Genomic DNA, 23,792 nt, shown 5'->3' with positions numbered 1-23,792 from the left:
GTTTTTGTTCTAGACATGTGACATCATTCTTGTTTACCTCCTGGAGCTCAGGAACCTACTCCTCCCTCCTGGAGCGAGTTCTTCAGTTTGGAGGAGATTACCAGACAACACTAGGTCATGCACAGACTCACCCTTTGGCTTTCAACAGTTAATATTTGACTAGGGAACCATTCCTAGAACCAAGGCCTGAACATGGCCTTCTATAAACAATGTCACTAAAACTTGATTCATTCAAATGAGACAAGGAGATTAGTTAGGGAAGGTTCCTGTTTTACAATGAATCAGCCCTATAACCATAAAGTGTCTCAAGTCCTTCTAGAAAAGTTGAAATGTGATCCCTTCAAAGTATCTCGCCTCCCCCAAACCAGGAGAAACTAAAGCAATGCAAATCCCTGGAGGGTACACATTAGCCAGATTGAAAAATCCATCAACATTATTTCCCAAGTCAGTAGTCAGTTTAAACATCTGGAACAGCACTGAAGGACACGAAGAGGCCACTCGGAAGGGTGGGACTGGTGCTCTTTTAAAGTATGCCAACACTTTCTGTTATTTGGTTTGTTGTTGTTGTTTGTTGTTGCTGTTTTTGGAGACAGGGTCTTACTATGCAGCACTGGCTCATCTAGAACCATGTAGAACAGTGTTGTAGAAAGAAACAGATAAAAAAAAATGTAATGTATCTCAAAGGAATAAAAGACAAGGTTTACTCTGGAGTATACCTGAGTGACCATGCCCCAGGAACACAGATTTAGGTTTCTCCACCGAGGCTCGGTGTTTTACCCACCGATGTCCTGAGAAGGAAATGTGGGAGTGTGGGAAAACAAGGGCCAGTGCCTCGGTGCCCACATTCTTCCTGGTGACAACAAAGAACTGAGTGCCCAGAGGAGTAAAGATGGGCATTTATTGAAACAGTTAAGCATTCAGTCCTTGATTTTTTTTTTGATTGAAAACAATTTATTTAAAGCATGCTGTCAGGAAGGATGGTGTCCACAGAGCCAAGTGGTCTCTGAGCTGGTCCTTATAGGCTCCCCAGACTGTGTTTTCCTTCAGTCCCTTGTGACCCTTCCCTGCCCTCATGGATTGTTAGCGATGTTAGTCTATGAAGACAAAGCAAGCAGAGACTATGGATGGCGTGGGTGTGGGGTGTGAGGTGTGGGGTCTGGGGTCTGGGGTGTGGGGTGTGGGGTGTGGGGTGTGGGGTCTGGGGTGTGGGGTGTGGGGATTCAGAAGCCCTGTGAGTATATATGGTGAAGAAGACACAAGGGACCAGCTACAGGGAGGCAGATCAACTTCACTTTGGGTGAGTCAAGGTTTACATAATTTCAGGGGGATGGGGGGGGGGGTAGAAACATCCAGGATGGACAAAGGTCATTGGCTGAAGGTACCAAATACCTCATTAGCATGGGGAAGCATTTCAGGAATCTCAGGTGCTAGAGGAACAGGCTCTTATCAGGAGAAAGGAAGTTGAACCTGCAATCTAACTAAGGCTACAAGACATTCTGCAGATAGAGGTGTGGGGGTTTTAGAACTCCCCAAAGTCAGAGAAGGAGAAGCCCTGCCAATGAAGGGAGTCCCTATATTCCACCGAGCTCCGAGGTTATCTGGACAATGGTAGACCTCGACCTTAATTAGCAGAGTTTTCCCACAATCTCTCTCCCTACATTTCATTTTCTCAGCTATAACAGAAAATACCCACAAACAGATGGTATTGTTTGACTGAATCCATGTCCAGTGAATGGCTCTGGCTCGATGGGTGGTCCTGGCTAATGATGGACGGTCCTGTCGGTTGAGCACTTTCTGGATGTTATGTGAGGTTATCTCCTTCCCAGGTAGAAATGCTCTTTTCTTTCTTCTTTATTCCCCCCTGACTGCTTACTCCTTACTAACTCCTCAAAGAAACCAGTTATAACCTAGAGGCAGGGGAGAGAGAGCTTAGGTAGACTAGCTGTCAGAGAGATCTCACATCCCCTATGGTGGCTGCCTTTAACTAACTCCATAACCTCCTGTCTGGAGGAAAAGCACATGGCTCCCTCTACAGGGCTGCCCATGGTGGACATTGCCCTCAAGGCCTTGTGGATTCATGTAGAGACAAAATATCTGACAAAAAAATTTATTCTGGCTCACAGTTCCAGTAAATGCAGTCTGTCATGGCAGGACAGGCAGGGCAGCAGGAGCAACAGGTGACTGCCGGCCGCATTTTAGTCACATTCAGGGATCTCACTCGGGTACTTTACTATTACTATTATATTTTAATTATAAAATCTTACTACATTTATTTATATGTGTATATGTGTGTATCAGGCAGAGTTCTCTGGAGGAATAGAACTGACAGAATAAACTTATATTAAAATGGTTTTTATTAGCGTGGCTTGTAGATTGTTGCCCAGCTAGTCCAACTATGGCGGTCTCATGACTGAAAGGCCAAGAATCTGGTAGTTGGGCAGTGTTGAAGCCCTGAAGTAGATTGTAATACCAGCAAAGAAATGCCTCAGTATCAGAACTGATAAACATGCTCTCCAGAGGGAGGGCAAGCAGGCAAAAAGCAAGATTCCTTCTTGCCTGTCCTTTTATGTATCCTGCCACCAAAAGAATGACCCAGATTAAGGGTGGGTCTTCCCACCTCAAATGATCCAGTTAAGAAAAATTTTCACAGTGGTGCCCAACTACCTAGGTTTTAGTTGATTCTGAAGCCAAGTTGACAACGAAGACTAGCCATCACAGAGTGTATATGTGTTTGGATATGCACGTGTCACAGCCTCCTTATGGAGGTCAGGAGACTACTTAGGGGAGTTAGTGCTTCTGCCTTGTGGGCTCTGGGGACAGAACCCAGTTTGTCCAGCACCTTTACCCAGTGCCACACATTGCTGGGCACACTCTTCTTCTCCTTTTAGTTCAGTCTGGAAACTCGTTCACGGAATAGTGATACTATGCACATTCAGAGCCTCCTACCTCAATCAACCCAATTTAGATAATCCTAGACTTGCCCAGTGATTAGTTTCTATGGTGATTCTAGAATTCCGTTGTGTTGACAAGATTAATGAACACTCTCTGGAAGGACTGCAAGCCCCACTCAGTCTCTTCATGTAGGAGTCTAGATACAGGCTGGAGGAAGCCAACTGGGGCACTTCTTCTTCTTCACCCTCATCTTACTGGTCTAGCATGGTGGCTAGAAGAAGCCCAGGCCCTGCTTAATACCATGAGTCTTTGAGCATCCCTGAACAGCACTGGGCTCAGGCCTGGAGAGAGAAGACATACTAAGGGGTAGTCAGGGGTCTCTTCTGTCTTCTCTGGGGCTCATGTACTCTAAGCTCCTGCTCTGCCCCTGGTGAGCTTCTGTACCTGCATCTCCTCCTGGGACCAACCCTTGTGTCATTCTGTCCTGTCCTTGACCTCAGACATCCCAGAGCCCATCTGGGCTCCCATCCCTGAGTCACAGCACTCAGTATGTGATTCAAGCCTCTCTCTGAGTGCCTGAAGCCTCCGTCTCCTCAGCCCAGACACAGTGCAACACCATTCCTGCCCCTTGGCCTCACAGAGCTGAGTGTTTCTCCTCCTCCTCTCAGGGCAGTTATAATACCCTACTGCCTCCTGGGCTCAGTCTGTCTCTAGGACACCTGTTCCCCTTCCTCTCTGATAGGGCTGAGTATGGAACCCTCACTTTCCTGGGCCGGCCCTTACCCATCCCAGGTCATTTCCTGTCCTAGGAGATAGAGGCTAGCATTCCCTAACTTCTTAGATCTGTGGTGCCCCGATCCTTGTCTTCATATGTGCCTGTATGGATGCAGGTGCATGTGTGTGCAAGCACTCATAGAGGCCAGCGTGCCAATGTCAGCTGTTGTTCCTGAGGTTTTGTATACCTTGGTTTTTCAAAGACAGGATCTGTCACTGGCTAAAAAACTTATCAAACAGGCTAGGTTGGCCAGCCACCAAGCCCAGAGATCAGTGCATTTCTGCACTAGGATTACAGACTCGTGCTATTGCACCTGGCTTTTTTTTTTTTAAAGTGGGTCGTGGCCTCATGCTCACAAGGTAAGAACTTTACTGACAGAGCTGTCTCCTCAGCGATGTCTCCTTACCAAGCCCGCCCTGTCCAGCCCAGATCTCTCTGCTCCTCTCTTCTCAAAGAGGATTCTCTGCTCACACAGACATCCTCAGGGACCCACTTAACACTAAGGATGAATTTATGCCTGAACCAAACCTTCCACATCTGTGACAGAGTTCTGAGTTCATTTCCTGCTTCCTCCTTCCCAACACAAATCGAATCCCACTAAACATACCCTCACCCACTTGTCTACTTTTATACTCCACTGATGTCCAGGAAAGTCACCTCCACTCCTACAGCTTCCTCTCCCATGTACACATGCATGTGACACACCAGCACACGCATGTGACACACTAGCACCTGTCATGCTCAGCAAGGGCCATGCCCACATCCATGTCTATAGCAAATTTTAACAGTTGCAAAATGCAGTGTCTGACCCCTTTGCTTCCTGGCCCAAGACAACACATATTCCTTGCAGGATATGTCCAGTAGCTGTTACTCAGGATGTCCACTGTGTCCCCATTGTAGGAGCCAGTCTCATTTGGAAGCTTTGTATCTCTAGTGGGGCTAAGAAAAACCCTTTGAGGAGCAGGCTAACAAACGACCCTAGATCCACAGGCAGATCCCTGCATGCCCACATCATACAACAGTCATACAATGTCCCTGTGTGGTGCATGTGGTATGTTACATGCTAAGTGGGAGGTAGGTGGGCAGGTGAATGCATCCAGAGGCGCGAGGAGGACAGTGGGTGTTAATGACCCATTCTCCACTGTGTTCCTTTGATATGGGGTCTCTCATGGAGCCTGGAGCTAGACTGGCAGGCAGTACACCCCAGTGGTCTTCTTGCCTCTGCCCTCATCATCACTGGGGTTTCAGGCACACAGGACCAACTCCAACTTTTTACATGGTGGGGATGTGAACCCAGACATCCTCAGGGACCCACTTAACAGTAAGGATGCTTTTGCCACGAACCATCTTTCCTGGCCCTGTCTTTGACTTTGTATTCTCACTGATTCCCACAAGACCTCTATGCTTGATTAAACTACCCAGAAGTCAATTTCTGCTCAGCCTTGGATACCTGCTCCTCTGTGTTGACAATTGTGGGAACATTTCTTCTAACACTGGCAGAGGAACCACAGAATCTTTTATACTTTGTGTTCAACCAACCCTTAAATTACAACTTGGTGGGAAAAGCCGAGACAAAAGCAAAAAACAAAAAACAAACAAACAAAACCAACCAACCAAAAAAAAAAAAAAAAACCCAAAACCTGACTGGTAGCAACTATAGACCCTGCTCTTTGGTGATAACAGGTACCTGAGAATAGGTTCTCAAAGCAGAAATTCCCCACAGCTTTGATATCACCACATCATTTTAGGGCTGATAATCTCCCTTTATCAGCAGTGCTTCACTTTAGACAGGAGTCTTGGTTTGATTTTTATTTTGAAATACCAGTGACTGGCTCAGTGGGTGGTGTGCTTAGCTAGAATGCACAAAGCCCGGGTTCCAGTCCTGGGCTTTGTATAAACTGAGTCCCTTTCTGTAATCCCAGCAGTGGGAGGGAGGCAGTGGGAGGAGGATTGTGAGCTCAGGTCATTCTTGGTACATAAAAGGATGTTTGAGGACATCATGGATTACATGAAACCTTGTCCAAAATAAATAAATAAACTGCGCGGTTTTTCAGGAGAGAGAGCACTGGTGTTAGGTCTAAAGGCAGATTAAGCTCACGGTGCAGAAAAGATACCCTGGACCTTGTCCTCTTTGAGAGGGGACAGCACAGACTAGGGGAGACCCTTAATACCCCGGGAGGCAGTAGGTGCCCAGGAATGCCTTGGAAGCACAAATCTAACTGTTTCTCCTGCCTGCGGCAGCAGCGGAAAAAACTAAGGAAGTGCGCGTGCGTGCGTGCTCGCTCCCTCTGCCGATCTCAGTTTTGCCTTCCTAACACACCCTTTAAAAAGTGTCTCAGGGTGGAGGTGGGGGAGAGTGTGGGGAGGGTGGATGGGGTGGAAGGGAGGGTGAGTGGGGGTGGGGTGCGAACTTGTGCATGTTTATTATAACTTCATTCCCTTTAAAAGGAAAAGTATGCCCGGAATCCGGGAGGTGGCAACAGAGTCCGGGTAGTGAGGACGTGACAGACCCACTCAAGTCGGGAGTCTCTAGTGTCAGTCTTTAGTGTTCCCAGGGTTGACACTAGCATCGGCATCCCCTGTTCCCCTTGAGGCTGTCCCCTGCACTCCTCATCCCAGCTGTAGGCTGGGTGGAGCCGTCCTCGCGGTTTGGGCGTGTTCCTCCCTCTGCCTGGACCGTGAGTCCTCCGTCAGGGACACAGCGAGTGGACTGCTGACCGGTGCTAGGCGCGCGGCCACCATGACGGGAAGGTAACAGATAGATGCCTTAAGTTATGGGTGGAGCGTGACATGGTCTCGGACAGATGCGGGACAGCGGATCCTGGTGGGAAATCCCGCGGCCCCATTGCTCCTAGGCTGCAACCCCTCTGGGAGTGAGAGGGTCAGGCAGGGGGTCCCACTCTCTTCCTTGAGAGAGTGTTTGGGTATTAGCAGGTATAGTTCTATCACCAGTGATCCCCTCAGGGTGACCCAGACCAGAGACTTGTCTGAGGTCACCAGCCAACTGAAGATGAAAAGCCTTAAAATGTAGCTGGAGAACACTGGACTTTCCTGGCAACCTGTTGTGAATCTGGGTAATAGCTTGTCTAGAACCTTCTATTACCTTCTCTGGGGTAAAAGATGTTTAGATACCTGTGGGGAATTGTCTCTAAACCCTAAGTGTAGAGGGTGGGTTAGGGGCAAAGAATATCCCTCCATCTTGCCCTGGGTAGGGATCTCTGTCTCTTTGTACAGGTTCAAGACAATCCAGGTTCTGGAGGTGGATCACAAGTCCACAAGAGTCCAGCCAGTTTTGGCCTCTGCAGTTACTTCTGGACTACGACTGGGTACAAATGCGTGGCTCAAAGCTGGGCTGGAAGGGGTGGTACCGGGGCTCAGGACCCTCTTCTAGCCAAGAGCTGGCAGAAAAACTTTCTCTGCGTTATGCTTTGCTACACTGGTGTTCCTGGGGAGCCCTGTCCCTTTTGCAATCTTCTTTGGGAAAGGGTCCTGAGTCCAGGGAGTCAGGGCAACACCCAGCTGTTGTGGGGTAGTGGCTTGAAGACCCCTTGAGACACATAATAATTCTGCCTCAGGGACACACTGCTGCTGACCAGTACTGAAGGTGTGGTTGGGAGTCCTTGGGTAGCCCTGGATTCAGAAACACTATGTACCCTGTCATGGTGTGAGGCCCGCCCTTCCCTCCCACTTTCCAGTGCTTCCTCCCCAGCATCAGCTCTGGGTGTTCCCTCAGTGGGAAGAGTGTTCTCAGGGTCTGCTTCCTTGCGCACTGCAATGCAAGGACGTGTCCCACCCCAGAAAGGTGGTAAGGGTCTTCCCACAGACTGCTGTGTTCCCTTCTGTCACCTTGCCTCCCCACCTCAAAGTCCCTGGGAGAAATCCTTACCAACTTCTTGGCTCCCTGCCTCAGCTCTCGGCTTTGGAAGACAAGCAGCCACAGAGGCAGGCAGCCAACTGCATCTTAAGCTAAAGGGGGCCCAGCGGAGTTGAGACACGAGGCACCTGTTAATCTTAGGTCCCTCAGCCTTTTCTAGACTGGTCTGTCATGGGCAGCCAGCAAGGAGAAAACTCAGGAAGGTTTTTGGTGGCAGGAGACAAGCTCAGAAGATCTGCTGGCCGTGGGGTCACACAGGGACAAGGAGCTCTTTTCTGTTCTGAATACAATTGCTTATCCCAGAGGACAGAGAAACCCCTAGACATGGAGGCCACAGCAGCACGGGAAATGGCCACGGTGGCCCTCCTCAGAGATGCCAACTTTGAACATTTTGGCGACTCTGTTCAGTTCTTCAAGCATTTCCTTGCTCATATATATATATATATATATACTGGTTTTTTTTGTTTGTTTGTTTTGTTTTTTTGTTTTTCGAGTCAGGGTTTCTCTGTGTAGCCCTGGCTGTCCTGGAACTCACTCTGTAGACCAGGCTGGCCTCAAACTCAGAGATCCACCTGCCTCTGCCTCTCAAGTGCTGGGATTAAAGGCGTGAGCCACCACTGCCCAGCTGCTCATATGTTTTTAAGCCACTGTGAGATGCCACTGTCCACCACAGGATCCAGGCTTAGCTCCTCTTCCCTGCACACACACAGATCCTAGGCAGGCTGATCTAGGAAGAACAGACCTGACTCAGACTTTGGAGTGTGTGAGTCTCTTCTTGTCATAGGAACTGTGGGGGTTCTTTAGCCTTATGTGTACGCTGTCTGTTGCCTCAGTGAGGCAGGGGGAGGTCTTTGTGCCTGGATTCTGGGCCCCCTACCATCCTTCATGCTGCTTGGAGCCACACTGTACCTCAGACACATCTTCTTTGTTCACACCCCTAGGGACCCTACTTGTCACCACTCCCCGAACATTGGCAGGCAAGAGCAGAGGGAGGGCTGCAGGGAGCCACCGGAGAGGACCTGGAATATCCTCCTTTGTAAATGCACCCATTGGCACTGTGCAGAGAAAAAGGGCTGCACAGAGACAGAGAAGACAACCAGGAAGCCAGCAGCCAGGGAGACAGGAGAAGATGGAGTTGTGAGGCAGTGTCAGGGCCTCCTGGAGGTGGAGTAGACAGGAAGTACCATAATCCACAGCTATTTCCCAAGAACCACCTCACCGCCTCATCTTAGTATGCTGCTGCTGTCATGGGTCACTCTGGGAATCCTCACTCCCACTGGTCTCACCCCTTTGTACTGTCTCGTTCAGCTCAGATCCAAAAGAGATTGTGGCCATGCTCTAGCCTGTCACAACAACAAGCTGCCTGGTTCTGACCGGCTCTGGGCTAACGCTGTGGCTATGACCTTTCCACTGGCAGCATGCTCTGCAGACCTAACTGCTCACTCCTAGGACAAACTTATTTGTTTCACCAGCACTGTTTTATCATTGCTGTCGTTAGTTGCTCCAGTTTGAAAGTCTCTCTGGAGACCTCGTGGAATGCCATTTGCCACCCGAGACCCCAGGAACTTAAGTTCAACACAGATCTTGCCACACTTACCTCTGAGTGACAGTACAGACCTGCTTCTCCCTTGTCTTAACCCCCTTGGATTGCTTTAACATTTATTGAGCCTGATTTACACGACCATATAAATCATTCAGATGACAGACTTTCCTACTGCCCCACCATTGGGCTCAGAAAAGCCACTAAAACATTTAACAGTTCTGACTGAATGAACTTCATAACAGTTGAACAGTTTTACTTGGACTGCGATCTTCTCACCAATACCAAGTTTCTCCTGTGCACTTCTTTCCACAATGTCTGCTCTTCCTCTGCCTCTTCCAATCAGTGACTAATTTCCCTCCTATTGCCTCGGGTTATGCAGTCTTTGTCTCAGAGAGGGATGGGAGATTCTATTATTCCGTTTCTTTGCTTCCATAGCATCCAGATTAAGCTCACCCACCCCCATATCCCACTGCCTCACGAGTCATGCTATGACAGACCGTCCCGTGGCTTATTTAAAAGCCTTGCCTAACTCATGCAGTTAAAACACAGAGTATTCCCTGGTCATCACAGTTTCCTGTACTGAGTCTTCTTCATTCATGGCCCCATCTGCGTGATGAACTGTAGATTTTCCATTCTCTATTAAAGCTTAAACAACCATCTCTTCTATAGTCTCTCTTATGTTTTTGTCCTCACTCTCTGATTCCTCCCAAGGGTTCCAAGCTTTTGGATCCTTGGAAAAGATCTTTAGCATAGATATAATTTACACTCCTTTCGCCTTGTGTTCTGCAAGCTGTAAGAAAGATTGGCAGGCGCCTTAACCTCATGCTCCCCTTCCCACTTTCCCCATCAGAGGCTCCCGCAGAGAGTGTCTGTACACCTCTCCCCCACTGCGATTCCTCCCTTACACGGGGCAAGTTTGTTTTTGCTGGGAAGATCCCATGCCTCAGTCACATACAGTATCATTCACAGCAAAGGCCATGTAGCAGCTAGCATAATCTGTTATGCCTCCGTCCCACACAGTACTGGCATGGTTCAAAGTCCATTTTCTAATGCATCAGCTGCTTGGGGGATGGAGGCTGGAGTTCCTAAACTTGCTTGACTCCATTTATCAAGGAGGCATACCACCCCGTACCACGCAGAGGAACATGGCTACCTTGGGATCCCCCCACCGCACCCCACACACACACCAAGAATGTTCTTCTTTTCGATGCTTGGCTTTGGTTGTGTGTTTTATTGTCCACTGAAGGGAGCAGGGAACTGTCATTATGGGAAAGAGGTAGACTGTCCCAAGGTAGACAGTCTTGAGGGGTTGCTTCTTGGGTGTTCCACTCTCACACTGATAGTTCTCAGTTGTATGCCTATTCATACTGTCTGATCTCACAGGAACACACACACACACACACAGACACACACACACAGACACACACACACAGACACACAGACACAGACACACACACACAGACACACACCCACAGACACACACAGAGACACACACACGAACAAATAAGCTAAATAAATAAATAAATAGATAAATAAATAAATATTAAAGACAAGCTGGCCTCTGATTCAGTTTGTAGTTAAGATAACGACCTTGAACTTCTGATCCACCTGCTTCTGCCTCTGGAGTGCTGGGTTACAAGTGTGGACCACCACATTCACATACCCTTAAAATGATGTCTGAGAGTCCTGGGTTCTAGCATTTAAGGTCTCCATATGGGAGAGGCTGAGGTACTTGAGGGGCATAAACTTAAGCTGACTGAGAAAACTCTCTGCCTAAGCTTCTGTATGTCAGAATGTGGGTATGTGGGCATTTGGAGCCTTTTGTCTCCTCTGGACTCAGCCTCTAAATGCCCTTTAAAAAACATTTGTTGAATCAATCATTGTTGGGCAACTTTGGAATTGGCTGCTGTTGCAAGTTATATTCTGGGCAGGGGTTGTTAATGAGTACCGTTCTGTCTGGATTTGCTGATGTGTGTTCCTGGCACCTGAATACAGAAGGTTGGCGCTGTACAGTTGTCGATTGACCGTTGGTTGTCAGGAACAATGGTAACTGGTTATTTAGGATCTTATCAGGAAGGCTCATAGGAACAGCTTAGAGTCCCATACTCTGGCTCCGAATTCGTGAGTACAGTGACGGCTCAGCCAGCAGTAGCCAGAGTTTCCAAACTCCCCCAGGGTTATGTCTCTGGGTGGCAAGTCACCTTGTCACTTTCTATGAATAAAAGTCTTGAGGGCTTCTCTAAGTATTGACTTCTGGGCTTCTTTAAGAATGCTTGGCTATTCCGTGTGTGTGCACTAGTGGGCAATTGAATATGTGGGTGATTGTGCATGGAACATGCATGGCAGTCAGAGGCGACCTTCGATGCTATTCCTTAGGCACCTGCCATTTATTTATTTATTTATTTATTTATGACAGAATCTCTTATTTGCCTGGAAATTTGCCACTTTGCCCAGGATACTTGGCCAAGGAGCTTCCAGAGATCTGTCTTTTTTTGCTTTGTTCACCATCCCTCCCCTACACTACCACCACTATGCCAGCACTGTGGGATTCCAAGTCATGAACCACTGCACTTGGCTTTTTAAATTGGTTTTGAGGGTCTGAACACAGGACACAGGTCCTCACATTAGCAAAGCAAGTGCTTTACCAACTGAGACATTCTCAAATATGGGCCCTTAGCCCTTGGTTGGCCAAGATCTTAGAGGACAAGGGCTTGATGTTGGTGTTCATGCTGCAAGCTCCCAGGGAAAGAAGCAAGGTGGCACGTGAACAAATGTGGAGCCTGCAGTTGTAGTAACAATAATAACAGCAACAATAATAATAGTAATTATTTCTCCTCCTCATCATCATCTTCTTTTTCCTCCTCTTTTTCCTCTTCCTCCTCTTCTTCCTCCTCTTCTTCTTCCTCTTCTTCCCCCTCTTTCTTCTTCCTCTTCATCTCTCCTCCTCCTCTCCCCGTCTTTAACTTTTTAGACAGGGTCTCATCTTGTAGCCCTGGTAGTCTGGAACTCGTGATGTAAATCAGGCTGGCCTTGATTGAACTCACAGAAATCCTCCTGTCTTGGCCTCTCGTGTGCTAGGATTAAAGGCATATGCTACCATGTCCTGCTTAGCTGAAGTTTCTTAACCAGTCCAAGGCTTCCTAAAGGGCTTGTACTCTCCACTTCTCACTGTAGTGTGCCCAAGAGCTCAGGTTCCCCACTGTATAGGGACAGACTGAACCCTGACCTGTTTTGGGACCTGCCCAGTACCCGCACCGCCCCCCTCCTGCCCAGCTTTCTGGGAGCTGGCTTACAGCAGCAGGAACAATATCCTTTCTATTTCAGATCTGACCCGGCTGCCCTTTAGTGATCCATAACTTGAGCTGCCTTCCCTGCGGAGGAGGGTCCCATTGTTATGCCCGACTAGTGGGGGAGGTGGCTGACAGCAGTAGCCCAGGCGAGCTAGCTGAGTGGGGGCTGTACCTGCAGCGCCCCGACCAAGCAGGACTTGCAATGAGTTCTGGTAAATGGGGAGATGCAGGGCGGGGTTGTAGACGACAATGGCCGGAAAAAACTTGTACTTGCCTGCAGCACTTGCTTCGGAAACCCCTCCTCGTCCTTCGGAGAGGCTGGCCCGCGCAAGGCACAGGAACTGGGCTGGGTTGGAGACAGGGTCAAGGGAGCCGGCGCCACTTGTTGGGAGTTGGGTTTGATATAGTCTGTAGCTTGGATAGGTTAAGGCATCTTAGATGAGTTGTCCAGGCCATCCCTTTGGTGACTTTCAGATAGAGATTATTTTATTTTGATGAAACCGTCTCATGTGTCCCAGGCTAGCCCTGGCTCACAATGTAGCCAGGGATGATTTTGGGCTTTTGATCCAGCTTCTACCTACCAAGTAGTGGGATTACAGACTTGGTTTTATGCGATACTGAGGACTGACCCCAGGAGGATGTTACCAACAGAACCACATCCTCAGCTACAGAACGGGAGATTTAACCTGGGCTCCACTGGTCAAAGACCTTACTAACCAAAAAATGGCTGTGGTTTCAGCACAGAAACTTGTCAGGGAAGAGAAGGAAGATGGGAACAGCAGGATTTGGGATGGTCCCCACAGTAGTTCAGAGGGTTAATCTGGGTGAGGAGGATTCTGGGAGTATTTCAGGAGTACAGAGGACATGGCTCCTAGATATGTGCCCCAGGGCCATCTGGCTGGAAGAGACTTGTAGAAAGCTAGGGAGAGAGATCAAGGGGGCTGTGGGCATAGGGTCACTGGCATTAAGGAACAAGCAGTCCCAGAGGAGGAGATGGAGGGAGTGTGGGGGAAGGGGGAAGAGGACCAAGGAGTCTCACAGTCACAGACGGTCAGGCTAAGGACCTGATAACCAGAGAGGCAAAGACAGTTGACATCACCCGGGTTCCTCTGAACTTCCTGCCAATGACAGGGAAGTTGGCAGGGGAGCTAGTGGAATGAGCTCTGAAAAAGGTCTTTGTGGGACGGGTGTGTGTGTGTGTGTGTGTGTGTGTGTGTGTGTGTGACTCAGTTGATAAAGTGCTGTGCCAGCAGGAGGATCAGAGTTCAGACCCCCATCACCCATTAAAAAAAAAAAAAAGGCCGACTTCTTGTCTGTGATCCCAGCACCAAGTGGGCAGAAACAAGCGGATATCTAGTGAACACTGGCCAGCCTAGCTGAGCCAGTGAGCCCCAGGTTCAGTAAGAGATTCTGCCTAAAAATAAAGTGGAGAAGAAATTGAGGAAAACATGTGACCTCAGCCTCTGACCTCCACACCCACAGGAACTCAAGCATGCATGCCTGTGTGCACGCACATCATCTTAGGCTGGGAACTGGGACAGAGGGAAGGTATTCCGTAGGCTGTGGTGACTTAGCTGCTATCTGCATCAGTGGTTATCTGCAAAATGCCTGCCATATGCTGGTTCATCCTCAAGAGCCCAGCACAGGCCAGCACAGGCCAGCACAGGCCTAGGCAACCCCATTGCTCAGATAGGGACGTGTGTGGCCTGCTGGAGCAGAGCCCTCCCTGGTCAACCTTGGTTGCATATGGTATGAACTGTGGTGCCAGGGAACAGGTAAGAATGACCTCAAAATGGATAGAACAAACACCTTGACCACAGCACAAGAAGGGCTGTGGACCCGGTAAAGAAAACTGGGGCCCAGCAAGATTCCAGGAGCAGGCAGACACGTTATGCAATGCCTGATGTTGGATTTCTTTGAACTTCATGATACCTTATGCCAGTTCTCTGTCTGATGTGGGTGTGACATATTTTGTGACATATTTGAGGTGTTCTGGATTTAAAAAAAAAAAAAAAAAGGAACCAAACTGCTGAACCAAAAGGGTATAAAGGCTCCTCAAGAAGCATTTCTCCTCGGCAGGTTTTGGATGGATTTGGAGATTTGGGAAGGATTATGTCTGCTTTCGCTTTCCTGCCTCCCTCTCTCTTTTCCTTTTCTTTCTTCTTTTTCCTTCCGGACAGGGTCTCATGCAGTACAGGTAGCTGATGCTGGCCTTCATCCCCCAGCCTCCCCTGCCCCAGTGCTGGGGTTACAGGATTGCACACCACACACAGTGTCGTGCAGCCAAAGGATCCAGTTTATGGCTTTCTTGCATCTAGGCGAAGGTTCTACCAACCGAGCCACATCCTTAGCTCCTTGTCCAAGGCAGAGTGATCACCTTCTGGTATTTACATTGTGAGGAGTTGGGCTGCCTTTGTGTCAAACCCTGTTTATTATGTGCAGCCTGGTGACCTCCAAGGCTGATGTAACCAGGGAGACAGGCCACATCATCCCAGGGGCGGAAGCTGCTGCCTAAAGGAAGCTTCTGCTGGAAACTCAGAGGCTGTGCTTGCTGTGGAGGGGGCTCTCCTAACCCTAAACCTGGCTAGTGCTTGAAGTAGAGCAGACACAAAACAAATACCCAGCTTGAGTATAACAGATTCTTCTGCAGACATTGCCTTTTGGAGACAGCTGATGTTGGACCCATTTTTACAGATGAAGGAATGAAAGTTCACAGGACTTCAATGCATGGCTAGGTATTGTTAGCATGACAAAAATACTGCCCGAGAGAGGGAGGATTTGCTTTGCTCACAGCTGTAGTTTGCTTCCTGTTGCTGTGATAGAACACATTGACCAAAAGCATCTTGAGGAAGAAAGGGTTTATTTGGCTTACACACAGGATCACAGTCTATCATTGAGAGCAGTCAGGGTTGGAATTCAAGCAGGAGTTGAGGCAGGAAACAGTAAGGAAAGCCACTCACTGGCTTACTCTCTATGGTTGGCTCAGCTGCTTTCTTAAAAACCCAGGACCTCACACATGAACTACGAATTAAGAAAATGCCCCACATATGCCCACAGGCCAGTTTGATGGAAGCAATGCCTCAGTTGAGGTTTCCTCTTCCCAGGTGTTTCTAGTTTGTGTTAAATTGACAAAAACTAAGCAGTACACACCTTTAGACTTGTCGTCATGGTAGGGAGGTTATGGTGAAGCAGGCAGGGGTAGAAACATGTACTTACACCCCCAGCACTGTGGGGAGGAACACCCAGGCTGTTAGACAGCCAGCCTAGCCTGCTTGGTGACTTCCAAGTCAGTGAGAGATGCTGCCACAAAAACTGGGGATGGTCCAAGTTAGTTGACTCTGTTAGTCTTCCTGTGGAGTTTCTATCCCCTTCTGAACCTGAAATCCTTCCTCCTATTCTTCTATAAGAGTCCCCAAGCTCCATCCACTGGCTGTGGGTGTCTGTATCTTCCCAAGTCTCTCAGAGGACAGCCATGCTAGACTCCTGTCTGCAAGCATAACAGAGTAGCATTAATAGCGTCAGGGATCGGTGCTTGCTTGGGGCTCTCAGGGTCTGAACTACCAACCAAAGAATATACATGGGCCTAGGTCTCCTTACACATAAGTAGCAGATGTGCAGCTTGGTCTTCATGTGGGTCCTGAACAACTGGAGACGGGGAGGCTATCCCAAAATTCATTGCCTGTATATGGGGTATGTTCTTCTAGCTGGGCTGCCTATCTGGCCTTAGTGGGAGAGGAAGCGCCTAGTCTCACAGAGACTTGAAATGCCAGGATGGGGGGGGGGATACCCAGGGAGCCCCCACCATTTCAGAGAAGAAGGTGATGGGGGATGGGGAAAAGATTGTGGGAGGGGGTGACTGGGAGCGGGGCAGTAATTGAGATGTAAAGTGAACAAGTAAAAAATTAAATTAAATAAAAAAAAGTGCATGGTACCTGAGAAACAACAGCTGAGGTGATTCTCTGACCTGCATGTGGACCACCCCCATACGTGTGAACCTACACATACAAGATTTCATGTTTTAAGTGTCATGTTTGTCACCCTTAAAGGTTGGATTCACCTAAACCTTTTAAGCAGGGACGTGTCCCTAGGCCTGCTCTGCCAGCCTGCTGCCCAGTGCTGACTTTCTCCTCCTATCCCCTCTAGCAACATGTCTGAATGTTTGGCCGATGCCATGTGCCAGCGCTGCCAGGCCCGGTTTGTCCCCACAGAGCGCATCGTCAACAGCAATGGGGAACTGTACCATGAGCACTGCTTTGTGTGTGCACAGTGCTTCCGGCCATTCCCCGAGGGGCTCTTCTATGAGGTGAGGAGGTTCTGGGTGGGAGGTAGCCTGTTCTTGGAGGGCCTGTGGCTGCTCTGTGAGTCTTTGCAGCCAGTCTCCGAGGCTGCAAAGCTGAGTTTCCTACACTGTGTTGGCCCATCCCTCACCTGGGAATTTCTGAAATCACCCTGTTTTGTTCAGTCTCCCCTGGACAGGTTCTGGGCAGGTCCTGGGGTAGAATAAACCCACATCATGATGTTTGTCCTTCATTGAGTCAGATAGCAAATGCAATGGCTGAGTGATTGTATTGTCTTCAGAAATAAGCATTCTCGTGGTTGGAGTTGGGTAACCAGGTGGTGTTTGATGAGACACAAACACACACACACACACACACGCACACACACATACATGCACCCATGCATGCACACAGATACTCCCACAGAGACACATGCTTATATGCACATGCATGTGTATATACCCACAGATACACACACACACACACAGACACACACACACACACACACACACACACCTCTACAGGAAAAGATCTTGGCAGAGCATATGTGAAGATATTGAAGTGGGAGCATGTGGGGTAGCTGGGGTATCTGGGGTATCTGGGGTATGTGGGGTATCTGGGGCATGTGGGGTAGCTGGTGTGGTAGAAGTCGAGACAGAGGAATGAATGGGAATGGGAGAGTGTCGGGAAATGGAGACTCTCTCTCCATCCTTCTACCTTGCTGGCTTTCCTTTGGGGCCTCGAGCTTCTTTTCTGTAAGAGACTGGGGCAGCTAGAGTTGGGACAGAGATGTTACAGCATTGTCCAACATGTGAAAAGCATCCGTGTGACTCAAGGTATGCAACGTGTGTCTATAACACCAGATTGTGGGAGGCTACATAGTGAGACTGTCTCAAAAAACAAACAAAATGGAAGAGGGAGAGGCTCTGGCCATTGTGCCATACAGAGGCTGTGAGCCACTGGGACAGAAGCTGGGAGAGCAGGCGGGACCAAGAATGGAGTCATAAGTACTGCCATAACTCAGGTAAAAGTAAAGGGCCTTTTATTTCCCACACCAGCTCACAAGAGCAAGCTGTTAGATCCTTCCCTCTTAAACACAGATGTTGTTAAGAAGTCACTCATACAAAGGCTGAGGAAATGGCTCATCATCAGGGTGCTGGCCATGCAACCATGAGCACTTGACTTTAATCCCCAGAACTAATGTCAAAAAGCTGGGCTTGGTGGCTTGTAGCCCTAGCATTGGGAAAGCAGAGACAGGTAGATCTCTGACGCTCACAGGCCAGTCAGCTAGCCTATTTGGTGAGCCACAGGCTGGTGAGAGACTCTTTCTCAAAAAGGGGGATACACCCACATACACATAAACACAGACATACAGTAAACCATATCAACATACATATAGTACTTTATTAAAAATGAAGATAACAAGTACATAAGACATCTGACTTCCCGTTATTTGTTAGATTTTCACGTTTATGCATCTGAGACCATTTCTGTCAGTCTGGCAGTAAGATTTACACTGTTGCCTCCCCCAGAGCTGTTAAACACTGGCTGTCACTCTGCTGGGCTGCAGTGGAGGGGGGGAGGGACCAGAGCTGGAGTGGGCTGTGCTCTCCTGTGAGCTGTTGGCATCATTGATGGACTGATGTGGATAGGCAGTCAGATGAAAATCTCCTGTCACTTTCCAGGCTCCCGAGAGATGCTGGCTGTAGAGGCATCAGAGGGTTGGGCAGAGCTCTGTGAGGGCTTTTAGACCACAGCCAAGCCTAGCACAGTAGGTGTTGGGGGAGTTGTGGCTGAGGAAGCTCAGGTCTCTGCCTCCTCCCCTCTGGCTCACAGTGGAGAGCCGCATGTGGCTTCAGGGGAGCTTTGAACTTTTGGTGCATCCTGCTTCCCTCTCCCAAGTGCTGAGGTTATAGATGTACACTACTGTACCGTGTTTACATAACTCGGAACCAAACCAAGACCTTTATGCATGTTAGGCTGCACACTGAGCTATATCCCCAGCCCCAGATTTTCCTTAAGAAAGCAAATTGTTAAGGGAGAGAAAGGGAAGGCAAGCTTTGGTCGCACTTGGGGACAATACGTGACGGTGGCTGATTGGAAGCACTGCTTTTTCTTTGTCACTCCCTGGGGAAGTCTTTCTTCCATCTTCCCTCTTTGGGTCTTTTGTAGTCTCTGGAGGGACTGAACTGGTCACCCAGGGAGAACAAAGTAGCACATATAACTCAAGATTTGACCCATCCTTTCCCAGCCCCAGCTCCCACCTCAGCTTGTCCTGTTGTCAAGACCTACACGTCCCCTCTCCCTCAGCAGACAGCAGAATCCCCAGGAGCTGGCCTCGGACCCTCAGTATCTATGTGAAACTGGCACTTTGCACTCTGCTAAACTGCATGGGCTAGACCCCCCTGTGCCAGCCAGCTTTAGCAGCTTCCCTTCTCGGGACTCCAGACTCCTGCTATTTATTAAGGGCAGGGTGTTTGCACAGGAGAGCAAAGAGATGCCAGATGACTCATCTTTTTTCTATGGCTCCCATTTGCAGTTTGAGGGCCGGAAGTACTGCGAACATGACTTCCAAATGCTGTTTGCTCCATGCTGCGGATTCTGTGGTAAGAGCTGGTGACAGTACTTAGCAAACGGGAAGGGGACAAGTATGGTAACAGGTAGTACTGGCATTCCTTAGCCTGGGGACTTTTCCTGTCTTCCTGAGCATTCTCTTCAGGTCCCTAAAAGAGGGGTGCTTGGACAAGGCTGAACTGGGAGGAACACTGGATACATAGGACTTGGGAGGTGCTGAAGGGTGGGGAGTGTGCCCTGTCACCTGAGGTCTCTCCTCTTCCAGGTGAGTTTGTCATTGGCCGCGTGATCAAGGCCATGAACTCCAACTGGCATCCAGGCTGCTTCCGCTGTGAGCTGTGTGATGTGGAGCTGGCTGACCTGGGCTTTGTGAAGAACGCAGGCAGGTGAGCCAGCTGCAGTTATGGGCAGAGAGAGTCCCTACTCTAAGTACCATGATCCTGCCTAGTAGGCTCTGTGGCGTCCTCTACTGATCTGGCTGTGGGCCTTGTCCTACCCCTGCTGGATGGAGAGCAACAGCCCCCAGGGCATGGATAAGGATGGAGGCAGGAAAGTAAGAACAGAGCTCCTTCTGGGCAAGGGGTGGTCCTTTGGGGGCAGCAGCTTTGAAGGGCCTTGAGTGGCATTGGATGGGTGAGGAGTTTTAATTTGGCAAATCTCAATCACCCCTGACACCCCACCTGCCACTACTGCACCATGCTCACCCCATTTCTCTGCCTTCCTCCCTGGATTCACGCGGCTGGCTGGACCAGGTTGCCCAATTTATTCCAAATTCAGGACTGTAAGCCTCACTGTACTCTGGAAGTTCTCTTTCCAGGAGGCCTTACTCTTTCTTCTCACCCCTGTCTCCCTCACTGTGGGCTCTACACCTTCCCAGCAGCCATGAGCTTGTCTCCCACCTGCTTGGGAAAGTTTTAGGGGAGCACTCAGTAATGCTTTTGTGCCCCAAAGCCCTCCCCAGCAGGGCTGCTGACCTCTTTATATTTCCAGCCAATCCTGGCTATCACCAGGTCCTCCCCTTGACTGCTGAGTGCTCTCACAGCAGGGCCCTCACGTCCTCTCCCAGTGAGATTTCTTTGTTGTACTAGTTTCCCTCAGTCTCTCCCTCGGTACAGAGATGTTTTTTAGGCCCGAGCCCATGTCTACCTTTGAAGATGAAGTCTTGGGCCTCTCAATGGTCCATCTGGACAATCCAGGGTCCCCTCCAGATTTCTCCTTTGCTCAATTCTCCTTCCTAATGCAACAGGTCCCAAATAGAGCTGCAGATTTCTCCTCCTCTGACCCAAGTCTTCTTCTGCATCCCCTGTGCCAAGAAAGGCAGTGCTAACTTCCAGAGACCCTAGAGATTCCCATGAGACTGTCCTTCCTGTCTGGGTCTTTGCCCTCTCTGTCTCTCCTGTCACAGCCTACAGTGATCTTGTCCCTTTGCTATTCTATTGAAGAGGCATATGGCCTAGTGCTGGCCTTGGCTGGCACGGTCTTGTATTCAGCAGGTGTTGGTGAGGGGCTATGGGAGTGGACAGACTAGCACTGGATGAAAGCAGCGCTGAGCATCAAGTCATCTTAAGGTTTCTCTAGTGATAGGCAGGGCGCAGCTGGAGGGATACACTTGAGAGTCCCCTTAACCTAGAATGGCACTGAGAACTCCATGATACACAGCTTCAAATCTGCCTGGGCAGACATGCCACTAGGCCACCAGAACTGCAACAAGGGAGGTGTTGCCCTACTCAGTCATTCTTGGGTAGAAGGGATGAGAATTTCAGAGAGAGGACATCATGTGTCACGTTGCACCAGCACAATAATTTCCTTCATCTTAAGATTCAGTTATGTTTAAGAGTATTACAAACAAGTACAAAAAGGGACACATTAGAGTGGTCACCACATGCTGACAAGTTCAACAGCTCAGAGCCAGGCAGCCAGGGGGGCAGAAGCTTCTTGGGAGGGAGTGGGGCTCAGAATGTCCCTCCTGGGTGAGCTGGAGACAAGTTCACACATCAGGTTCCCTGCCTGCACTGGGCTCTAATGGCTGTCCATCTATGCCATAGGCCTGACTAGCCCACATTCTACTGAGACACTCTGGACAGTGCCAAGCCTGAGGCAGGTGTGGGGACGTGGTTACAACAGGAGGGGTGGAGTCCAGAACTGTATTTGCTGGGTTCACAAGCAACCAGTCTGAAATATACTCACATGTGGCTATCAGTAGAGTCTGAATCCCCTAAACTCAGACAGAGATCATGGGGCAAAGGCTCATTAAGCAATATTTGATATACCATACACTTCAAAGGAAATAGTAAGCATTCATCTAGCTCCACTGGCATCTGTGCTGCCTCTTCTCCTGGGCCTTGGGCAGCTTGCTCTCTGGGTTGTTCTGTAGGGCTTTGTTTCTGTGGGCATCTGTAGCACGAAAGAAGCTAGAAGTTTAGTAGAGAAGAAAGATTCCCATTGTTCCAGAAATGTCCCTGTGGCTCTCTTCCCTATTTAGCACCAGTGAAGTCACTGAGTGTCTGGGAGCTTTACAGAAGCCAGGCCAACCCAGTCCTGTGGAGGGGTGGGCAGGGCATCCCTGTAGTTAGTTCTCCCTTTTGACGGGTTTGCTCAGACTGGATGGCCTTTCAGTTGAGGCCTTGGAGCAGGGTGAGAACTCCTGACTTTTTGTTTGTTTGTTTGCTCAGGAAGTAGTGAGGAAGAGAGCCTTCTTTAGATGGCTCTGGTAGCATGTGGTCTTCCTGCAACAGTCTACAGCTGGCCTGGTGACAGGACATCCCCGAGGCTCACAGCTCGGGCTCACAGCTCGGATCGGCCACTCAGGGAGCTCTCGTTGGTTTTCCCTTCAAAGCTGGGAGGTGGACCCGTGAGCCGTTTGCTGCAGAGCAAGTTGCACAAGGCATGGCGGAACTTCTCAGCCACAAAGAAGTACATGACAGGATCCAGGGCTCCATTGAGGCTGGTGAGGCAGGAAGTGATCCGGTTCCCCAGGGCCAGGGCACGCTGAGCAGTGCACGAAGTTCCACCACCACTGTAGTGAAGCACGTAGACTGAACGGTGGATGTGGTAGGGCACAAAACAAATCAGGAAGATGGCCAGAACCATGGCGATCATGCGGACGGCTTTATTCTTGAGGTGCTTCTCTATACGGGGACCTTGGCGCAGGCTGCGAATTATCAGCAGGTAGCAGGTGACTGTGGTGATGAATGGGAAGGTAAAAGCCACAGCCAGGGATGCCAGGGCATGATGGGAGGCCTTCTCCCTGTACAGTTGCAGGCAGACAACTGTATGGTTGGTCTGCACAGTCTGTGGGCTGACTAGCAGTGGGGCCATAGCCACAGCTACCACGATCCACAGGAAGGCGCAGGCCAGGTGGGCATAGAGAGGTCTTCGAAGCTTGAGGGATTTGACTGGGTGCACGATGGCCAGGAACCGGTCAGCGCTGATGCAGGTGAGGAAGTAGATGCTGGCGTACATATTCAGGTAGAAGAGGAAGCCAGTGAGTCGGCATGGGATTTCCCCAAATGGCCAGTGATTCCCAGAGAAGTGATAAACCAGCCGGGTAGGCAGGACCAGCACACAGGACAAGTCGGCCACAGCCAAGTGCATCAGGAACACATTGGCCGGAGTGCCTGACTTGTGGTCCCATATGAAAAGCCACAGGGCCAGAGCATTGCCCACGAAAGCTAGGATGAAGTCCAGAAGATAGAAGCAGGCAAAGAGCATGTTCTCCAGGGGCCTCTCTTGTCCACATTCCTCAGAGTAAGCCAGGGAGGAGTTGTCAGTCAGGCTCGGTAGGGCTGCCTCCAGACCATTCATCTTGTGGCTAAAGGCAGAACAGGAGGATAGAGCTCTAGGGAATGCAGAAACAGTTCAGGATCCCAGGATGCACCTCTGATGCCTGCAGTCTCCTGCCACAACTTGGTAGGAACATGGCTATTCTAAGTTTGGCATAACTGATGAACTACCAAGGGAAATGCCTGTGTGTGGTGGGTTTTCTGTGTCTGTTGGCTGAGCCACGGAAGCACTTTGAACTTCAGTCACAGGCCAACTCCAACTGAGGCTTGATTTCCCCCTTGAGTGAAGAGGGCCTGGGGTGACTGCTATCAAACTCAGTACCTGGAAGCTACCTTTCTGCCCTGTGCCTAGTTACTCCCTCAATTCTAGAGGATGGAGTTAGTGCTGGAGGGAAAGGAAAGCAAGTTTGATTGGGTGGGCTTCTGAGGCCAAGGAGAACCCTTCTTTTCTTTTCTAATCCCACCCTAAGGCAGAAGTAGCATTGTGGAGGGCCCTTAAACCCACTCCCCATAGGTGAGTTAAGTGGGCGCTGTTGCTAAGAGCCTCATGCTTGGCACCCACCAGTCCTTTAGCGTTGGCTTGCTGGGTGAGCCTGCTCCCCCTGAATCCCAGGACCTCCCCCACCTGCCAGTCTGCTCTGCAATGACCCAGGCATCACTGAACTCAGCAGGGCTCTATCCCAGCCATACTGCACAGGTCTCCTGCCATAGTGCCTGAGAGCCCCAGGGTCTCTGGAGTTTTCCACACGTCGCTGGTCAACTCCATTGTGACCAGCTTTTCTGGG

At 49.7% G+C, this 23,792-nt stretch overlaps 2 protein-coding genes across 4 annotated transcripts in view; one reads left to right on the top strand and one right to left on the bottom strand.

The window, feature by feature from the left end:
• The window catches only part of Lims2 (LIM zinc finger domain containing 2), a 36,398-nt gene that overhangs the window by 2,282 nt on the left and 10,324 nt on the right, over positions 1–23,792 (top strand). Inside the window, exons 1-4 of one of the 3 annotated variants that reach the window (XM_028762686.1) lie at positions 6,322–6,418; positions 16,518–16,677; positions 19,191–19,257; positions 19,491–19,611. In XM_028762686.1, coding sequence (XP_028618519.1) covers positions 6,408–6,418; positions 16,518–16,677; positions 19,191–19,257; positions 19,491–19,611 — 359 coding nt within the window. In that variant the 5' untranslated portion in view covers positions 6,322–6,407. Of the gene's footprint in view, positions 1–6,321; positions 6,419–16,517; positions 16,678–19,190; positions 19,258–19,490; positions 19,612–19,652; positions 19,779–23,792 lie in introns of those variants that run through there. The other 2 variants (XM_028762687.1, XM_028762688.1) reach the window with 2 other exon arrangements.
• On the bottom strand, positions 22,010–23,029 carry Gpr17 (G protein-coupled receptor 17). Its single transcript, XM_028762690.1, has one exon. The coding sequence runs from the start codon at positions 23,027–23,029 to the stop codon at positions 22,010–22,012; it is 1,020 nt and encodes a 339-aa protein (XP_028618523.1).

Source organism: Grammomys surdaster, unplaced genomic scaffold, assembly GCF_004785775.1.
Source record: "Grammomys surdaster isolate TR1022 unplaced genomic scaffold, NIH_TR_1.0 135, whole genome shotgun sequence".
In the NCBI taxonomy this organism is placed as follows: Eukaryota; Metazoa; Chordata; class Mammalia; order Rodentia; family Muridae; genus Grammomys; species Grammomys surdaster.
This window is presented reverse-complemented; position numbering and strand designations above follow the sequence as displayed.

Coding starts and splice junctions, on each gene's coding strand:
- Gpr17 (XM_028762690.1), bottom strand. CDS start 23,029: ATGAATGGTCTGGAGGCAGCCCTACCGAGCCTGACTGACAACTCCTCC.